Below are 18,027 nucleotides of genomic sequence, written 5' to 3' on the forward strand. Positions count from 1 at the left end.
CTTTTTAATTCATACCTGAATTAAAATGTGTGTGACAAAACAAATGCAAAAAAATGACTATCACAAAGTTTGACAAAGACTGGTGGTAGATATGGTGCATGGAAAGAGTTAAAATACTAGCATTTGAAATACCCTGGGGTGTCTAGTTTTCAAAAATATATAGCTTTATTGGGCACACTGAAATGGCCCGGCTCAAAGATGTACCAAATAGGGCATGGGCAGTGGATCCCCAAATGCCAAAGTTCAACATTGAAAAATGTGCATGCCCCAAATGTGGCCCTTTTGCCCCCAAATCATTCATGTGAGGTATCGCTGTACTCAGGATATGTTGCTAAACACATATTGGGGTGTTTTATGATAGTGACATATACCAGAACCTGTTTATTCATACCTAAAGTAAAATGTGTGTGAAAAAACAAATGCAAAAAAATTACTACCATAAAGTTTGACAAAGGCTGATGGTAGAATAAGTGCTCGGAAAGGGTTAAAATACCAGCATTTGGAATACCCTGGGCTGTCTAGTTTTCAAAAATATATGATTTGATGGGGTAAATTGCATTGGCCGGCTTCAAAGATACCCGAAATGGCACATGGGGGGAAGAATTACCAGATTTGGAAAAAAATGGCTTTGAAATAGCAAAACGCTACCTGTACTTATTGCTCCATAACGTGCGGAAAAAAGCAAAAAAACATTGGGTATTTCTAAACTCAGGACAAATAGTAGAATCTATTTAGCAGGTTTTTTATTACCTTTTAAAAGATTAAAAAAAAAGAGTAAAAGATTTTTCAAATAAAAGTTAGAAACAGTCATTTTTTTCTAAATTTTTCACCATATTTTATACTTTTTTTAATAGTAAATAATATGATACAATCAAAACAATGTCATCTAAAGAAAGCCCTTCTTGTCCTGAAAAAAACAATATCTAATGTGTGTGGGTTCAGTAAACGGGAAAGAAGAAAATTACAGCTAAACACGAGCAGCGCAGAAATGTTAAAACGGCCATTGTCACGAAGGGTACAAAAAGTAAAATCAGCCTTTGTCACGAAGGGGTTAAATATAAAAAAAGTTTACATGAAATAACATTTACTAGTAAAACTTTTTTCCTATAGGGTAGTGTTATATTCAGGCTTTTAATTTTTCCCCCTAAATTAATATTCACATTTTGGGGGGTCGTCTTATAATCGGGCAAATATTTCATGATGATAACCAGCGTGTGTAAAGTGCTGCCCCCTGCAGGATGTGTGATGTATAAACTCACAAAGAGAATCAGTTACAGTTACATCCTGCCTCCTGCTGTTTTTCAGAAACATGTGACATGTATGCGTGTCCTGGGAAAATTGGCCAATGTGGTCACGCTACCATCCGCGTAACATGGGTTTAGTGTGACATTTAGTGTAGCGCTCGTTAAAAGTGGGAGGGGCTGTGTGTGAGAGGGTACATATCAATGACTGAGGGGTAGAAGGGGGGGTCTCATTGATGGTTATGGCTGTGAGTGATGGGTCCAACAACCTGTTAGTTGATTTAGACCTATTTCTGCTGCCAGCCAAACCTGTCATTGGCGGACAGCTCAATGTTTTATTATCAGATCATCTATTCTTCATTGATAAATGAATACTGGTGACAAAACCAGGTGTTATAATATATAATATTGGGGGAAATCCAGTCCTGCTCCACAGAGCTGCATGTGCCTATCATCTGCCAGTGTCTGCCTGCCCAGGGGCCTGCTACTACTACTACTGCTGCTCTCTCGCCGTCATTACTCTCGGATATCAATTCTTACTTTTCTAAAATGGGGGGTTGGACCTCCTCTGTCGGTGCCTCCCCTGTGCCCTGCCGGTGCCTGTCCTGTGCCCTGCTCTACCGGTGCCTACCCTGTGCCCTGCTCTGCCTCCCTTCCTTAGTCTGAGGAATGTTTGGAGAAGTTTCGTCCCGTAGCTTGAATCAAAAATGCCCACGACTTTGGCAAAAACAATACGAAAATTTGGACTGAAACTGTTCTACCAAACTACCTGCAGTTAATTCCTGAAATTGGAACACAGTGGTCCAGACATAAGTCTCAGGAATTCTGACTTCTGCGGAGAAGCATGTGCAGTATTTTAAAATAAACCTCTTTTCTAATAAAAATATTTAAAGTGACATTACCATGACATTACCTGGGATATTTTAAACTACACTTCCCAGCACCCACTGCGCCGGACATGTCTGAGGCACGCAGAGCATAGCGGGAATTGTAGTTTGAAGGACCCATGTTTTGAGCTTATCAGTCAAGCACGGACTACATGTCTCAGGCTGCACCGCGGCCGTGTCGTAATCAGCGACTGTCCTGGGAAAGTGAGAGGCTGCTCACGTTTTGTTTCCTCGCCGTGTTTGCTGCTGGTGTCCCGCTCATGTGGAGGTCCCGGGTGTCCGGGCTCGGTATCGCCCGGCTTATTGCGGCTCGCTGGAGGCGCTCAGTTGGCGCCGGTAGAGTCGAGGGTGCGCTGAGTGGTATTGCGTGCGGTAATGGGCAGTACTTACCAATAGGAGGCCATGGAGCGCTTCGTCTGCAGTATCACCGAACGGCCACTGGAGGGCGCACGGAAACTGTAATTCCCAGCTGCTGGAGCATGCGCTTACAGAACAAGCTGCAGTACCTGCAGTACGCCGCGGAGGGGCAGCAGAGAGACGGGCATCAGCAAAGCGGAGGCAAAAATGGGCAGACTGGGATTCCTGTGCTTACTGCTGCCCTCCTTGCTTATTGCTACAGCAGAGGACACTTACCCAAGGGTGAATATCTATGCTGCTGATTAGAAAGTGGGTTGCTTTATGAACAAGTGCAATACCTTTTACTCCTTAGATATGATGTTAGGCAGTATTTCTACACTGTTAAAGTAGTGTACACACGGAACAACCTTCCAGCAGAAGTGGTAAATGGTAATACATTGAGAGAATTTAAACGTGGTATAGACATATGGCTATTGTGAACATAAGACCAGAGACCGAGTCAGTTTTGTGGTTTGAAGGTTCTGTAAATTATCTTAGGAATAGTTAAACTACCCTTGTGAAATAGCCCTAACAAGGTAAAATCAGCCAGATGCTTAACTGCAAACAGCTGATTTTTATCACTCCCATCACTCCTGTGTTCCGATGGCCCTTTATCACTCCCATCACTCCTGTGTTCCAGTGGCCCTTTATCACTCCCATCACTGTAAATGCCTTCTATGTCACTGTGTCCATTTACCCCCCGCTGATCTCCATTACGACCCGCTGCTGCCAAGAGCCAGAGGCCGTGGTTAGAATTGGCCCTGAGCGTTCGGACCCCGGGTATTGATCGCCCTCTTTGTTGATGTGTTTAATCTCTGTGGCCCCTGCAGGTGAGGACCTCCTGGAAGCGGCTCGGACCGGTAACACCAGCGAAGTGGACAGGTGAGAAGAGACACCGCGTTTTTTTTTTTTGCATGTACTGGGGCGGAATAACTACATGTATGTACGGTGCTGCCTAAGTGAGCTGCTTTAACGCCGGCTCAACATACAGCGATTCAGACTTACATCGGTTTTAGGCCCGATCTCAAGCTACGTATTTGCAGACTGCTCACTCATATCCTTTATGCTCTTGATACAGCCCACGATAGACATGCGCGGTCACTTCTATAAGGATCAGGTATCGGGTGTAGATCAGACTCGACTCGTATAACTTCCGGTGGCGTCGCTTTGGGGTATTTGTAAGAACCCCGGGGGCTCCATTTAAATGTCCAAATGCTCTGCTTCCAGGTTGCTGGCCGAGAAGGTCGACCCCAACGTGCGCCACAAACTGGGATGGACGCCACTCATGGTGGCAGCGATGGGCAGAAACCAGAGGTAAGGGGGCCGCTAGAAGTGAAGTCACGAGAGTAACATTAACCCTTCGGGGCTCCAGCCTCACAAAGCAAACGCCAACACTTTACACATGGCTTTCAGGCAAAGTAATATATTTACTGAGATGGCTGACGGGGGGGCAATTTTCTGTCCCCCCCCAAAAAAAAATCGCATCTTTGCTATGAAGATGATCTTCGACCCTCGCCAAGGTTGTCATGTGACCCTGTTATTTTTTTTTCCCATTTAATTTGTAGGTATTTATTACTTTTTTATTTTTTATTTTCATAAATGAACCTTTTTTTGCACATAAAAAAAAAATTGGCTTTAAGATGCAAAACCAGGTCAGATCAGTACTGGAGGTGGCTCCCGGAGCTCCGTTTCGGACGGGTATGAGGTTTGCGACAAATAAGTCGGTTTCCAGCAAAGATCTCTAAATATAAATTATTTGAAAGGTTTTTTCGCTGCTCGTCTCCCTCTGTTGAGCCGCGATCCTAACCAATACATAAAAGGCTTTCCCGTCTCCCCTCCGTCTCCTCTCGTTCCCAGGGTAATCACCCCTCCGTGCCACCAAAGCCAAATGTTTGCGGACCCCCAAACCAGATTCAATTAGTTCCGTAGAAAGAAATCCAATTTCGCGGCGAGGCTCGCACAGTCCGCTCCGGTGACTTTTGATGTTTCGCCGGCCCTCCCTCCTGCCCTCTTCACCCTTCGGTCCCGTCCTCGGCCGAGTCGCAAGTTCATAAGCAACAAAAAAAGACCCAAATGACTTAAGAAAACACAGGATTAAGGCTGCGGGGGGGGGGGGGGACACAATGGGCGAGGATCTGCTCTCGAGCGGCACGGCCCGAGCCCCCCCCGGCGCGCCCAGTTCGTGTGTGGTGCGGCCTTTGAGATGCCGTGGCAAGCTCAATGCCATCAATCTCCCATCAAGGTCATCCCTTAAGAGGCTTTCGGCGGCCCGTGTTTGTTTACCTCCCGCGTCTCAGAAGTCTTCCTGTTGCCGTGTCCGCCGGTGAGAGGCCAGACAAAGCATCGCCGCCGGGGTGTGAAGGTTGTTGACTGATCCGGCCGAGCGTCGGAGCAGAACCGGAGTGAAAAGGACCAAAAAAAAGAAGAAAAATGGGCGCGGGGGGTCTATGGATTAGCGCCCCGTGGATACCATTCACTGAGGGTAGTTTCACTTTAATTCCCCCGGCTATTAGAAGCGGCAGCCGACTCATTGTCCACGGGGGTCGATACTTTGGGCTTTTAAGGATCCACAAGGTGTGAATTTTGGCCGGCGGGCTTAATTTAAGATGAAGGGAACTTTTGGCACTTTTGCGTCTAACTGCGGCAATTAACGGACTTCCTGGAAAAGAGCCGAAGGGCGTTTTGGGCTGGGTGCAGAAATGGGGGGGGGGGGGGTTGTAATAAAATTAGTTCTGTAGCAGGTTCTCCCCGAGTTCCAGCTGTAATTAATGAAGAGCTCTGAGCCGACCGCAGGAGGTGAGATCGATCGGCCGACGGGGCAGAATACGAACGTCCCCTCCGCCACGCCTTAAAAGCTCACCCTCGGGTCCGCGTTGGGGGCTGAAACCTCAGGTCAGAGTTAATGGGTAGGGACACAGTTGCTATTAAGTTTTGCCGTCCGGTTATTTTGTCGCGGTGTTCTGATAAAGCGCTGAGACCCAATTCCAAAGCCAGGGCTCCGTCTCGTGTCCGTTCGTTCTCGGTTCGGGGACAGCGCCTGCGCCCGGCGGAAGGGCCGGCATGACGCTAATTGAAGGCCAAGTTTCTGGGAAAATCTTGGAGCGTGGGGTAGATGGCCCGAGCCGCGTCTCACGCTGGTCCTCACCATAAAGACCCCCGTGCCCTTCCTCAGGCTCCGGGGGCCGCAGAGGACTGGAAGGTGACGGTCGATGGTGGGTTCGCCTGACCTTTAAGGTGTTCTGCACCTCTTTTCTGTGAATGGTTAACGCCTGCTACTAGCAGGAGGTACCTGGGGTATTTGGCCTCGTCAAGGCACTTTAAAATGTAAAACACTCACACTGTCGCTTACAGCCATTCTTACTCACGCTCTTACTCACACTCGCACTCTCTCTCCATGTTTCCCTACCTTCTCCACGACCGTTTCCATGTCCCTTTCTCTCGCCTCTTCTTGTTCTCCTGCTTCCCCGTGTCTTCTTTCTTGGGAAGCGGTCGGCGGAGACGTTGAGAGAGATGGCATTTCCAGAAAACTTGAGACCCGTGAGTGGCACCCTTGGCGGACCACCCTGGGCTACTAGAACAGGCCTAGCGATCAAACGATCGACGTCCCGCTATTATTTACTTCCAGGAGGGCTATTATTTAAAAGTTAGATAGTCCGTTTAATCCCGGACTATCCCGTCCTTGTGTTGTCCTTGTGACGTTACACTGGAGAAACTTTTCATCCACATGCGCTGTTCCGATACGTTAAACCTGCGCGCCTTTCCTGATTCCTGCACCCGTTACAGATTACGTTCCATGGTGACCCCATAACGCAGGGCCGTCCAACCTGCGGCCCTCCAGCTGCTGCAGGACTACATCTCCCATAATGCTCATTCAGCTAAGGGGCTGGCTGAGGAGGATGGGAGATGTAGTCCTGCAACAGCTGGAGGGCCGCAGGTTGGACGCCCCTGCCATAACGGCTCTTTATTAATAGAATACATTATGGTGTAGATGGTCTCTCTTTTTTGTGTGTAAATATACCACAAAAAAACCAAATATAAAATCTGACCCCAGTGCCATGTTTAAATAATAGTCTTTTTTTTAATTTTTTTTTCCATTTTATTAGCACGCTTAACACCCTCTCTATCCCCGTTGCTTTACAACCGTTTAGTGAGAGAAATCCCACGTCCCCGTTCCCCGTAACTAATCGGTAACGTGACGGATAAAGATGAAAAATGATAAAAAGAAATGAAAAGTGCGAATTAAACGAAAATATAAAAAGTGGTAAAAGTTTCAAACGTCTGGTACAAAAATTAAAATTGCTGCTCGCCAATCCAAATGTTTGTTAAGTTCCAGAGTTCCGCAGGTCTGCTTTAGAGCTCTAAGACCTTGTTCTCGGGAGAAGATGCAGAAATTGTTTCGGCGACCGGGTTTATGCGCGTCTGACGGCTCTTTCTCCCCCTCCCCCGCAGCGCTGTCAGGTCGTTGCTGCGGGCCGGTGCGGACCCGAACCTCGGGGACGAGTTCTCTAACGTCTACGAGACCGCCAAGGAAAAGAACATCCATTCTCTAGAAGGTACTTTTTGTTTCTTATATTTATTATTTTATTGTTTTCTTGGGAAATGTGCTTCGAATGAATGTCTAAAATTCTCTGTGGCGGGAAGCGTCGCGGCGCCAGCTATGAGGCGGGAGGTTCTGACATCGATATGAAGCCCAGATAAGTATTTGGACGAGGCCGGACTCTCCTAAAGACAGAGAGGGGGTCTGTTTTTTGGCTGGTGGGTAGGAAAGGCTCTGCCAGGGGCAGATCACCCAGGAGGGGCAAAACACCCAGGGGAGGCAGCTATCTGGTGCACCACCGCTCGATGATCAAAGACCCCCTCGCTCCCCCGGTATACGTTGGGTTTTTAATTCGTTTTTTGTTTAGTTTGCACCAAAAACCTCTATCCTCGGGTGACCTGAACACGACTGCGCCGGCTGTTATTTTTTTTTTGTGTGTGTTTTCCGTGGAATAACCGCATTTCCCTTGGCTGTGGGCCGGACGAGACGCGCGACATAAAAAGAATATAATATAGTCCGGTTTGCCCGCCTAGAGCTCTGCGTTCTTCGTAAATAACGCGCCGCGGGGGCACGGACTTATGTTTTATGGGGGTTTATCTGACTGCTGAATAATTCGGAGTTTATTGAGATCGGGTGTAACGTCTCCCTTATTCCTATTTTATGCCCCCTTGTCCGCATTAACCCTTTAGTTGTTCCATTACCAGGTCGTATCGCAGTGAATTTGCTTTGCTGGAGGCCGATAGTTTGCTTCGTCGTGTGCCGGTCACTAATTTACTGATCTTCCCCTCCCCCCCTCGCTCCAGTTCCGGAATTCTGTCTTTGTCAATGCACATCGGATATAGCCATATTGTTCCTACGGACGGTGGAGTCTAACGCAAGCTCTAGCATGAGCTTTCAGGACCTCGGAGGTCTCTTTTTCGGATGGAATGAGCGTTGAGGTTTCTCGAAATCATTAGGAGTGCTTTCTGTACAGACTTACGGGGGTCTCGTTAGACCACCTGGAACCGTCATACAAGCCAGAGCTGGCTGATGGTGAGATTAGTTCAGCCGAACATGTAAAGGGGCAAATGGGGTATTCTGATGAATGAGTGCAGAGAAGTTTAATGGTGACCCTGGGCTATGATATGCCGATTGGTAGGCCATTCCAGGGCTGCCGGATAACACAATCCCCGGCACATGGATAGCAGAAAAATGCAGACCCCCCCCAGTAACGTGCGTCTTCCCCACCCCTGGTTACTGTACATGGGAGCGCCGTCAGGATCCTGCGCGACATTCATCCCAAACATGACAGCGGTTATTGCAAAAGATAAATCTATCGCCCGGTAGAAGTGATTATCTCCCCGGTGTGCTAATAAACGGCACGCAGATATATTTATATCACGCACGGCAGAGGAAAGCAATGCCGGCTTTAACACGCAAACAAAACACGGCCGCTTTTTAATTTTTTTTTATCTAGAAATGTTTATGAAGCAAAATAAAAAATACAGAGAACCGGTTGCTACGAGAATTTCCCCCGCATGCGCAGAGACAGCCGCGGCTTAATTTGCCAGTTAGTAGCACTTATTTTTTTTAATAAATTATTATTGTTTTATTTATGTAGCGCCGGCAATCATCGCAGCGCTTCTGGAACCAACAGACTGAGGGGAACCTGATATGTTTGGGAGAGGGGCCTTACAATCTATTTTTTATGGGCTTTGCCAAAATCTTCCAGGTACTGAACAGGGTGAGAAAAACATTGTATAATAATCCAAATACCGTGATGGCTCTGTTATAACACGGCTCCACAAACTCCTGAATCCTAATGAAACACGCACACGGCTCCACAAACTCCTGAATCCTAATGAAACACGCACACGGCTCCACAAACTCCTGAATCCTAATGAAACACGCACACGGCTCCACAAACTCCTGAATCCTAATGAAACACGCACACGGCTCCACAAACTCCTGAATCCTAATGAAACACGCACACGGCTCCACAAACTCCTGAATCCTAATGAAACACGCACACGGCTCCACAAACTCCTGAATCCTAATGAAACACGCACACGGCTCCACAAACTCCTGAATCCTAATGAAACACGCACACGGCTCCACAAACTCCTGAATCCTAATGAAACACGCACACGGCTCCACAAACTCCTGAATCCTAATGAAACACGCACACGGCTCCACAAACTCCTGAATCCTAATGAAACACGCACACGGCTCCACAAACTCCTGAATCCTAATGAAACACGCACACGGCTCCACAAACTCCTGAATCCTAATGAAACACGCACACGGCTCCACAAACTCCTGAATCCTAATGAAACACGCACACGGCTCCACAAACTCCTGAATCCTAATGAAACACGCACACGGCTCCACAAACTCCTGAATCCTAATGAAACACGCACACGGCTCCACAAACTCCTGAATCCTAATGAAACACACACAAAAAAAAAGACCTGAATATAAGACGACCCTGTTTGGGTGAAAAACACTGTTCTTGCTTTTGTTGCGCTCACCCTCTCATTCATTCTCTCTCTCTCTCTCTCTCTCACACCCTGACTCGCTCTTACACTCTCATTCACACTCTCACAACCTGACTCGCTCTCGCACTCTCATTCATTTACTCACCTCCTACCCTCTCCGCTGAACGCTTCTGTGTCCATGTCTCCTTTCTCGCAGCTCTGCTTCTTCTCTTGCCTCTTTTAGTTCTTCTGTCTTCTTTCTTCGTCCGCTTCTCCCAGGTATCAGCTCTGTTATCCATAGACTTCCGCAAAAAGGGCGGAGCCTCCGCGCAGACACTCTCCCCGGATTGGAGGAACAGGGGAGAGACCGTCCCTGTTGTGCGCATTGTGGCTCCGCCCTTTCGCTAAAGTACTTCAAGAGACCAGAATATTGCAGATGGAGAGAGGTGCAGAGACATGAGAGAGCATGAGTGTGAGTGACAAGACCACAGGCTTAATCGGCTGTGTAGAGGTGCTGCGGGGAAACCTTGATTTTAAGACAAGCTAATTTTCTAATCCCCCAGAAAAAACCTCTTATAATAGAGCAACTATCACTCCTGTGTTCCAATGGCCCTTTATCACTCCCATCACTCCTGTGTTCCAATGGCCCTTTATCGCTCCCATCACTCCTGTGTTCCAATGGCCCTTTATCACTCCCATCACTCCTGTGTTCCATTGGCCCTTTATCACTCCCATCACTCTTGTGCTCCAGTGGCCCTTTATCACTCCCATCACTCCTGTGCTCCAATGGCCCTTTATCACTCCCATCACTCGTGATCCAATGGCCCTTTATCACTCCCATCACTCCTTTGCTCCAATGGCCCTTTATCACTCCCATCACTCGTGATCCAATGGCCCTTTATCACTCTCATCACTCCTGTGTCCCAATGGCCCTTTATCATTCCCATCACTCCTGTGTCCCAATGGCCCTTTATCACTCCCATCACTCCTGTGTTCCAATGGCCCTTTATCGCTCCCATCACTCCTGTGTTCCAATGGCCCTTTATCACTCCCATCACTCCTGTGTTCCATTGGCCCTTTATCACTCCCATCACTCTTGTGCTCCAGTGGCCCTTTATCACTCCCATCACTCCTGTGCTCCAATGGCCCTTTATCACTCCCATCACTCGTGATCCAATGGCCCTTTATCACTCCCATCACTCCTTTGCTCCAATGGCCCTTTATCACTCCCATCACTCGTGATCCAATGGCCCTTTATCACTCTCATCACTCCTGTGTCCCAATGGCCCTTTATCATTCCCATCACTCCTGTGTCCCAATGGCCCTTTATCACTCCCATCACTCCTGTGCGCCAGTGGCCCTTTATCACTCCCATCACTCCTGTGTTCCATTGGCCCTTTATCACTCCCATCACTCCTGTGCTCCAGTGGCCCTTTATCACTCCCATCACTCCTGTGTTCCAGTGGCCCTTTATCACTCCCATAACTCCTGTGTTCCAGTGGCCCTTTATCACTCCCATCACTCCTGTGCTCCAGTGGCCCTTTATCACTCCCATCACTCCTGTGTTCCATTGGCCCTTTATCACTCCCATCACTCATGTGCTCCAATGGCCCTTTATCACTCCCATCACTCCTGTGCTCCAATGGCCCTTTATCACTCTCATCACTCCTGTGTCCCAATGGCCCTTTATCACTCCCATCACTCCTGTGTCCCAATGGCCCTTTATCACTCCCATCACTCCTGTGCTCCAGTGGCCCTTTATCACTCCCATCACTCCTGTGCTCCAGTGGCCCTTTATCACTCCCATCACTCCTGTGCTCCAGTGGCCCTTTATCACTCCCATCACTCCTGTGTTCCATTGGCCCTTTATCACTCCCATCACTCCTGTGTTCCAATGGCCCTTTATCACTCTCATCACTCCTGTGTTCCAATGGCCCTTTATCACTCTCATCACTCCTGTGTTCCAATGGCCCTTTATCACTCTCATCACTCCTGTGTTCCAATGGCCCTTTATCACTCCCATCACTCTTGTGCTCTAATGGCCCTTTATCACTCCTGTGCTCCGATGGCCCTTTATCACTCCCATCACTCCTGTGCTCCAATGGCCCTTTATCACTCCCATCGCTCCTGTGCTCCAATGGCCCTTTATCACTCCCATCACTCCTATGTTCCAATGGCCCTTTATCACTCCCATCACTCCTGTGCTCCAATGGCCCTTTATCACTCCCATCACTCCTGTGCTCCAATGGCACGTTGTGTTCACTGATCCAAGTTTAAGTTTAAAAGGCTGTGATTGATGGTTAGAAACCCTTTTGCGATTGTTACAACCAGAAATCTCCTTTGGAACAGTAAAGTGTGTATGTATATGTGTGTGTGTATATATATATATATAATAAAACCTTTGTACGGTGGTTTATGTGGTTCCATCTATTCGGGGCCTTCCTGTTTATTTCCTGTTAGTTGATGACATGAAGCCTCAGACATAGAAGTTCATGCAGTTTGCTGAACTTCTTTGGAAAAGATGGACCCCATCTAGTCGCCCGTTTTTTAATGCTGTAACGACCTTAATCAGTCGTTGGTCTCGTCTTACGTTCAGGAGCCGTACGCCTATCCCATGCATGTTTAAATCCTCCGCTGTATTACCCTCTACCGCTTCTGCTGGGAGGCTGTTCCACTTATCTACTACCCTCCCAGTAAAGTAAAAGACAGAAGCTTAATGTTATTGATACATTTTGCTCTGCAATCTCTTTATTAGAGAGTAACTAATGAGTAAGATCCTAATCCTGCATCGTTAGAGTGTCAGCTCTGTGGGGCGCCCCCCCCCCGTAGAACATACTGTATTTGGATACTAGTGTAAGCCCAAAGGAGGGGGGGGCTTGTTGTCGTGTCTCTCGCCCGCTCGCACATATTTATATTTCATAAAACCGGAGCGTCAGGAGAAATATATTGCAGACGTCTTGGGGGGCCGGCAGCGAGCTGAAACGTTCCAGGCTTGGCGGTGATGGATGGGGGGAGAGGCTTCCCCTGACGCTTTATCGAGTTTCCCATCATAATGTCTCGCTCCGGCATCTCTTACAGATGATGGCTGAGCTGTCACGGCGGCGAGGGAGGGCGCCGGGAAGAGACACGCGCCCCCCCGTAATAAGAAAGCTTTAATCTCATCACCGCACTCCTGCCTAGTATCTCAAATTCATCTTCCCTGACACGCAGCACTCATCCTGCCGCCGCCGCGCAAGCGCTGCGCATTAACCCCGTCCGTGCTGCCGGGGACAGCGTATTTCTCTTAGTACCAATAATTACTATTTTTACTTATTTATTGCTTTATTTATTGCTTTATTTTATTTTTTTAATCTGCCGTTCCGGTTTAAGGTGCCGGGATGATCCAAGACAACCGATATAAAGCCGTAAATACTCCGGGCGGCTCCTTGAGGTTGTAACAGAGCTGTAAATGCAGAAAAAAGGACCCTAATACGTAACATTTTAATAGTAATATAAATTTTTTATTTATTTTTCGTTTATCTTGGGCACTTTATTGGCCGTTTAAAAAAAAATAATAAATAAATAAAAATAGTAACCTAAACAGCTATGAATTTGATTGATACATTTAGCAAGCAAATACATAGGTCGAAATGTGCGGACACACACACACACACACAGACGCACGCGCGCGCATGCACGCTGAAAGCAAAGAAACTTACGTTATGATACGTTTTGACACGTTTTATAGCAGTTTGAGGACACATAAAACCCACATTTTTGTCAGTATCCAAAGCCGGGCTTTCTTATGAAGTCTTATTATCAGTCGCTTTACCCCCAGGGCAGCGGATTGTGCCCCGGCGTACTCCGCACACGGGGGGTGGGGGTAACTTCGCCATGTTAATGTACCGCTAAGAACATACAGATCACGCGCCATGTCCGTGGGTGATGTCCTCTAATTTAACCCCTAATAATTCCAGCATTAGAGGCGTTAACCCTTGCTCTCCCGGACAGGAGTTGTGGGAGTAGTTTTGGCATTGGCCGACTGTCCGTGGCTTGTGTCGCCTGGCTGTGCCGTTAATAGGGTCTCCGCTCCTTGTTGCCCTCCATGGGGGTAATTAGTAAACATCAAACCTAGCGTGACGTTTGAGAAGTGGTCCATTGACTTGTTCTTGCTGATCGGACCCTTCCACTGGTTGCTATGGTGATAAGACTATTTGCCCGAGAGTCACTTTTTAAACCCACCCTCCCCATACATCCCCTAGTATCGCTGTTCCCGTTGGGGAGATGTACTAAGGAGCAGTCCGACGAGCAGTCGCTTCTCCATGTCTGCACACTTTGGTGCAAAGAAAAACCTTTGTATCCCCTCCCCCGCCCCGGTTAGGGGCTTATTAACCAAAAAGGGAGTTAGCAGGAGAGTTGCTGTTTCGTTTCCGTGACTTCCCTTTACATCACGCAGCGCCAACCGGTGAGGTTTTTTTTACCCAACTTCCCTTTACATCATTGAGGGCCACCAATGGAGTGTCAAGTCCAAGAATAGCTTGGAGGGCCCTGTATAAAGCATATTTCAATCTGCTTTTGATTGATCTATACATTATACAGGGCCAGCTCATTGTCGTATTGTAGCCAGAGCTTGTCACTTTATAACCATCTCAGGGAGCGGGACCTTTACGTGGCGCGCCCCTCGGAGGCAGTCACCTTCTCTGCCGGGAGTCCGGTTTGGAAGGATCACTGAGTGTCCGTGACCCGTTTGGGGTTAAAGGCCGCGCCCGGCCAGCCCCTCCAGGCTGGAATCTAATGATTTTTCAGAGTCCTGATCACCGCTTAATGTTCTTGGCCATTAACACTGTTCCCATTGTACAGCTCCGCACAATATGATGGCGCTATGGAGATCAATTAATCAGCAATTCAGACCCTGCCAGGGGCTCTCCTAATACCAAGTGAGCCCGGGGCAGGGCCGACCGTATCCATTTAACCCTAAAAGAAACCTTTTGCTTATGCCCGGGCACGCTTTATTCTCTCCAGCCACCTGTGCTGGTTGGCGTTTCCATGCGTCCATAACGGGGTCCCTACTCACACGTTTGATGTCATATATCGGTTATTCCCGAGTGATGGTCGGTATGAATGGCCGCGCTCTCTTAATGCTCTGTTCTGCTTTTCCTTGCAGTGCTTGTGACGCGGGAGGACGAGTTCAGTAACCGGCTGAACTCCCGGGCGAGTTTCCGCGGCTGCACCGCGCTGCATTACGCCGTCCTGGCCGACGATTACGCTACGGTCAGGGAGCTGCTCGAGGGAGGTGAGTGCCGCTCGGCCCATAATATATATATATAATATATATAATATACCGCCCGGGCCCCAGCTATACGGATACAGGTCATGTAATAAGTTGTTTTAGGAGACGTCCCCTTGTTGCCGGCAGCGGCTCGGGGTCCATTGATTGCCGAGTGTATACTTGGAGGCCGAGGGCTGCGCTATATACCGGATGATAGATCTGTCTCATTACGGTGACATCATAGCCGGCCGGCGCGCACTAAGGGAAATCAATGGATCCTGTCCGCGCAGGGCCGCCGGCACTCTGCCCAGATTAAAGGTGCTCTTCCCTTAACCGCTACGAATACCCCGCTAATGAGCTCCATCACAGAAGCGTGTGTTTAGGTGACAGGTTAACACAAAGCTCTTTGTCTTTCTACATCATCGGTACGAGGTGACAGGCAGTGTGTTCTGTGCTGTACCACAGGATCACAGCCGGGATCAGGAGCCGCATTTGGAAAGCGGTAGCGTGTAGCAGGATAGGATTCACGTTTCTTTTACGTCTCTGACTTTAAATCTCAGAAAGGATCATCGGACCTTCCCTTTACAGTAATCCAGTGGGAAAAATATAGATATTTTTGTGTATTTTTTTTTTAACCACTCTTTCAAAAAAAGTTGATTTTCTTTGTATATTTTTGATATTTAATTATATATAATTTTTTTATGAAACTTTTTTTAATCTTATTTATTAGTAGCATCGCCAAAGAGTATCCATATGGGTTCAGATGATGTTACACGTGATGTTACACGTGATGTTACACGTGATGTTACACGTGATGTTACACGTGATGTTACACGTGATGTTACACGTGATGTTACACGTGATGTTACACGTGATGTTGCGTGTGTTTCACATTGGTTACAAGGAAACTTTTTTTTTTCTGAAGAATCATAAAAAATAAAGAATTACCTGCTGCGGGCTTATTGAGTAAATCTGGGCAGGGTGCATCGTGGGAGCTGCAAAGCTCAGGCCGGGTTAAGAGTCCTATGGCTGCGAGGTGTAATATGATGTATATAGCGCAGCGCCGCGGTGGTCGGTATGGTGTCACTCGGCGGGCAGACTTCATCGCGCTTTATATGGTTTTAATCATCGCCTGCAAAATTTACAGCACCGCAAAAGGGATCGATACGGAGTTTATAACCACGTGCCGAGCCTGAAGCAAACCGCGTGACCGGGTTAACCCACGCCACACAGATCAGATAAAACGCGGAAGTATGCTTTGCAGACAGTTAGTTATGGAGACCAAAGATCGTAAACACACCCGGGATGGGGGGCTGTCTGCTCGTTCCTGCTCCTCGCCTACTTTTAAGGGGTTTATGGCACCACTCTGTAGCTGCCATCGCTAATTTCTAGCTCCACCCCCTTATGAAGCCACTCCCCCAGGAGACAGGGAAGTATACGGTGGGTTAAAAGGAGCCGTCGGCCCATTCTCGTTAAATTAGGATTCCTGGGTATCTCGGGCCATGTCGTTCCCGAAAGTCCGTTCCTTCACCCGATTAGGGTATCTGGGTGCTGGCGGGTTCCTCCTCGCTTCCTGTGCCTATTTCCCAAATGGGAATCGTTGGCACCTTTCTGGTCGGGCCCCTGGTGTGACCTTCCCCGGGTTCAAGCCTATCGGGCCGCATTAAATGAACGCCCGTTCACAGCCCGGTATGCGTCCTGCGCGTTTACCCAGACTTTTACTCCAAGACCCGGAACGTCTGCTCACCGATACGAAGCACAACGCGGTCCCTGAAGATAGTTTTCGGTGGGACGGTGGGACGGGTCCTCACTGCAGGAGACCCCAGAAGATTTGGCCCTCCCTTGTTCCGTCCACATGGGGAAGGCAGAGGCTCCATATCCCCCCTGTAGGGAAAAATATAGGTCAAGTACCCCAAAACAAATAATACGGGTCATGTGACAGAAATTCAGTGATTATTGGGGTGGAATTTACCTGTTTTACACGAGCTTTATTTAATCCCGTTGGGTGTATGTTTGGCTCTCGGATGATTATGATTCATGTAACGAGTGGTTACGATTTAGTTAGAATTCCACGTATCTTTCCATCTCTGACATCCACCAAGAGCATAACCTTTCACTGGCGATCTTTATATAATATATACGAGGCTCGTATCGCTTTGGGGAGTTCCAGGTGTGGCTGGGCTCCAACTCCAATCACCCTCAGCTAGCCGGCGGTTAGCCACCAATGAAGCGATAACAATCTATTATAATACTTTTTAAGTTAATTTCCCAAAACCTTCATACTTTAATACAATTTATTATTAGTATTATATATATATTTATATGGCGCCATCATATTCCACAGCGCTGTACAATTTCTTGCGTAAAACACTAAATCACTACTCCCAATATAATCAGTGTTTAAAAATCACAATTTAAGAGACCGACTGGTGCAATAATTTACCCGCAGATCAATTGCACGCTTATTATTTCCAGTTTAATATCAGCTGCCTCACTTTATCATTCCTTCGGGTCAATAGTGTGAGCAGGTCGTGTATATTTTAATTGGGCTTTTTTTCCCTCTTTTTTTATGAATTTTTTTTGCTGTTTGATAAATCGGATGTATTGCACTCCGATTCCACGTATTGACGGATTTCGGCATATTGTGGCGAGCAGCTGCCGCGGTTAATAATTCATCTTTATAGCGCGTTCCTAGTTTGCGCCAGAAAACCAAACAATTTTGCTATTTTTTCATTGAACTGTTTTGGGTGTATTTTGTATAAAACCTCTCGGTTCTCTTAAAGCTGGATAGGCTGTCATTTTCTGAGTTTAAGCGAGCTGAGTAAGGCTGACGGCAGTGGATTAGCTCGTATAGAACGAGCGAGGCTTAATGCTAATGATTTAGCTCGCCTAGAGCCTGTGAAAGCCTGCCTTCTAGCGATTCAATTTGTTCGCTAATCATTCCCTTCTTCCGATTGCTCATTTTTGCTCAGCGTAATGCTACGGTTAGGCTCACTCGGAGCAAGCGAGTCTGATGGCTAATGATTTGACTCACTCGGTGCGAGCAAGCAAGGCTGACGGCTAACGATTAGGCTCACTTGGAGCGAGCAAGACTGACGGCTATCTGTTTGACTCACTCGGTGCGAGCGAGGCTGGCGGCTAACAATTTGGCTTACTTGGAGCGCGCAAGACAGACGGCTAACGATTTGGCTCGCTCTAAGCGAGCGAGGCTGACGGCTAAGAATTTGGCTCACTCGGAGCGAGGCTGACGGCTAACGATTTG

General features: G+C 47.7%; 1 protein-coding gene across 1 annotated transcript in view; it reads left to right on the forward strand.

Annotated features, from left to right (window-relative positions):
* The first annotated feature begins 2,280 nt into the window (after positions 1-2,280).
* Positions 2,281-18,027, forward strand: part of LOC149281242 (mitochondrial disaggregase-like) — a 38,679-nt gene continuing 22,932 nt past the window's right edge. Inside the window, exons 1-5 of the mRNA XM_089499581.1 lie at positions 2,281-2,767; positions 3,355-3,406; positions 3,752-3,838; positions 6,974-7,077; positions 14,661-14,789. Of these exons, the coding sequence (XP_089355707.1) occupies positions 2,281-2,767; positions 3,355-3,406; positions 3,752-3,838; positions 6,974-7,077; positions 14,661-14,789 (859 nt within the window). The remainder of the gene's footprint in view (positions 2,768-3,354; positions 3,407-3,751; positions 3,839-6,973; positions 7,078-14,660; positions 14,790-18,027) is intronic.

This window comes from Sceloporus occidentalis, unplaced genomic scaffold (genome assembly GCF_023333645.1).
Source record: "Sceloporus occidentalis isolate IW3139 unplaced genomic scaffold, rSceOcc1.0.p SCAF_137, whole genome shotgun sequence".
NCBI classification, from domain to species: domain Eukaryota; kingdom Metazoa; phylum Chordata; class Lepidosauria; order Squamata; family Phrynosomatidae; genus Sceloporus; species Sceloporus occidentalis.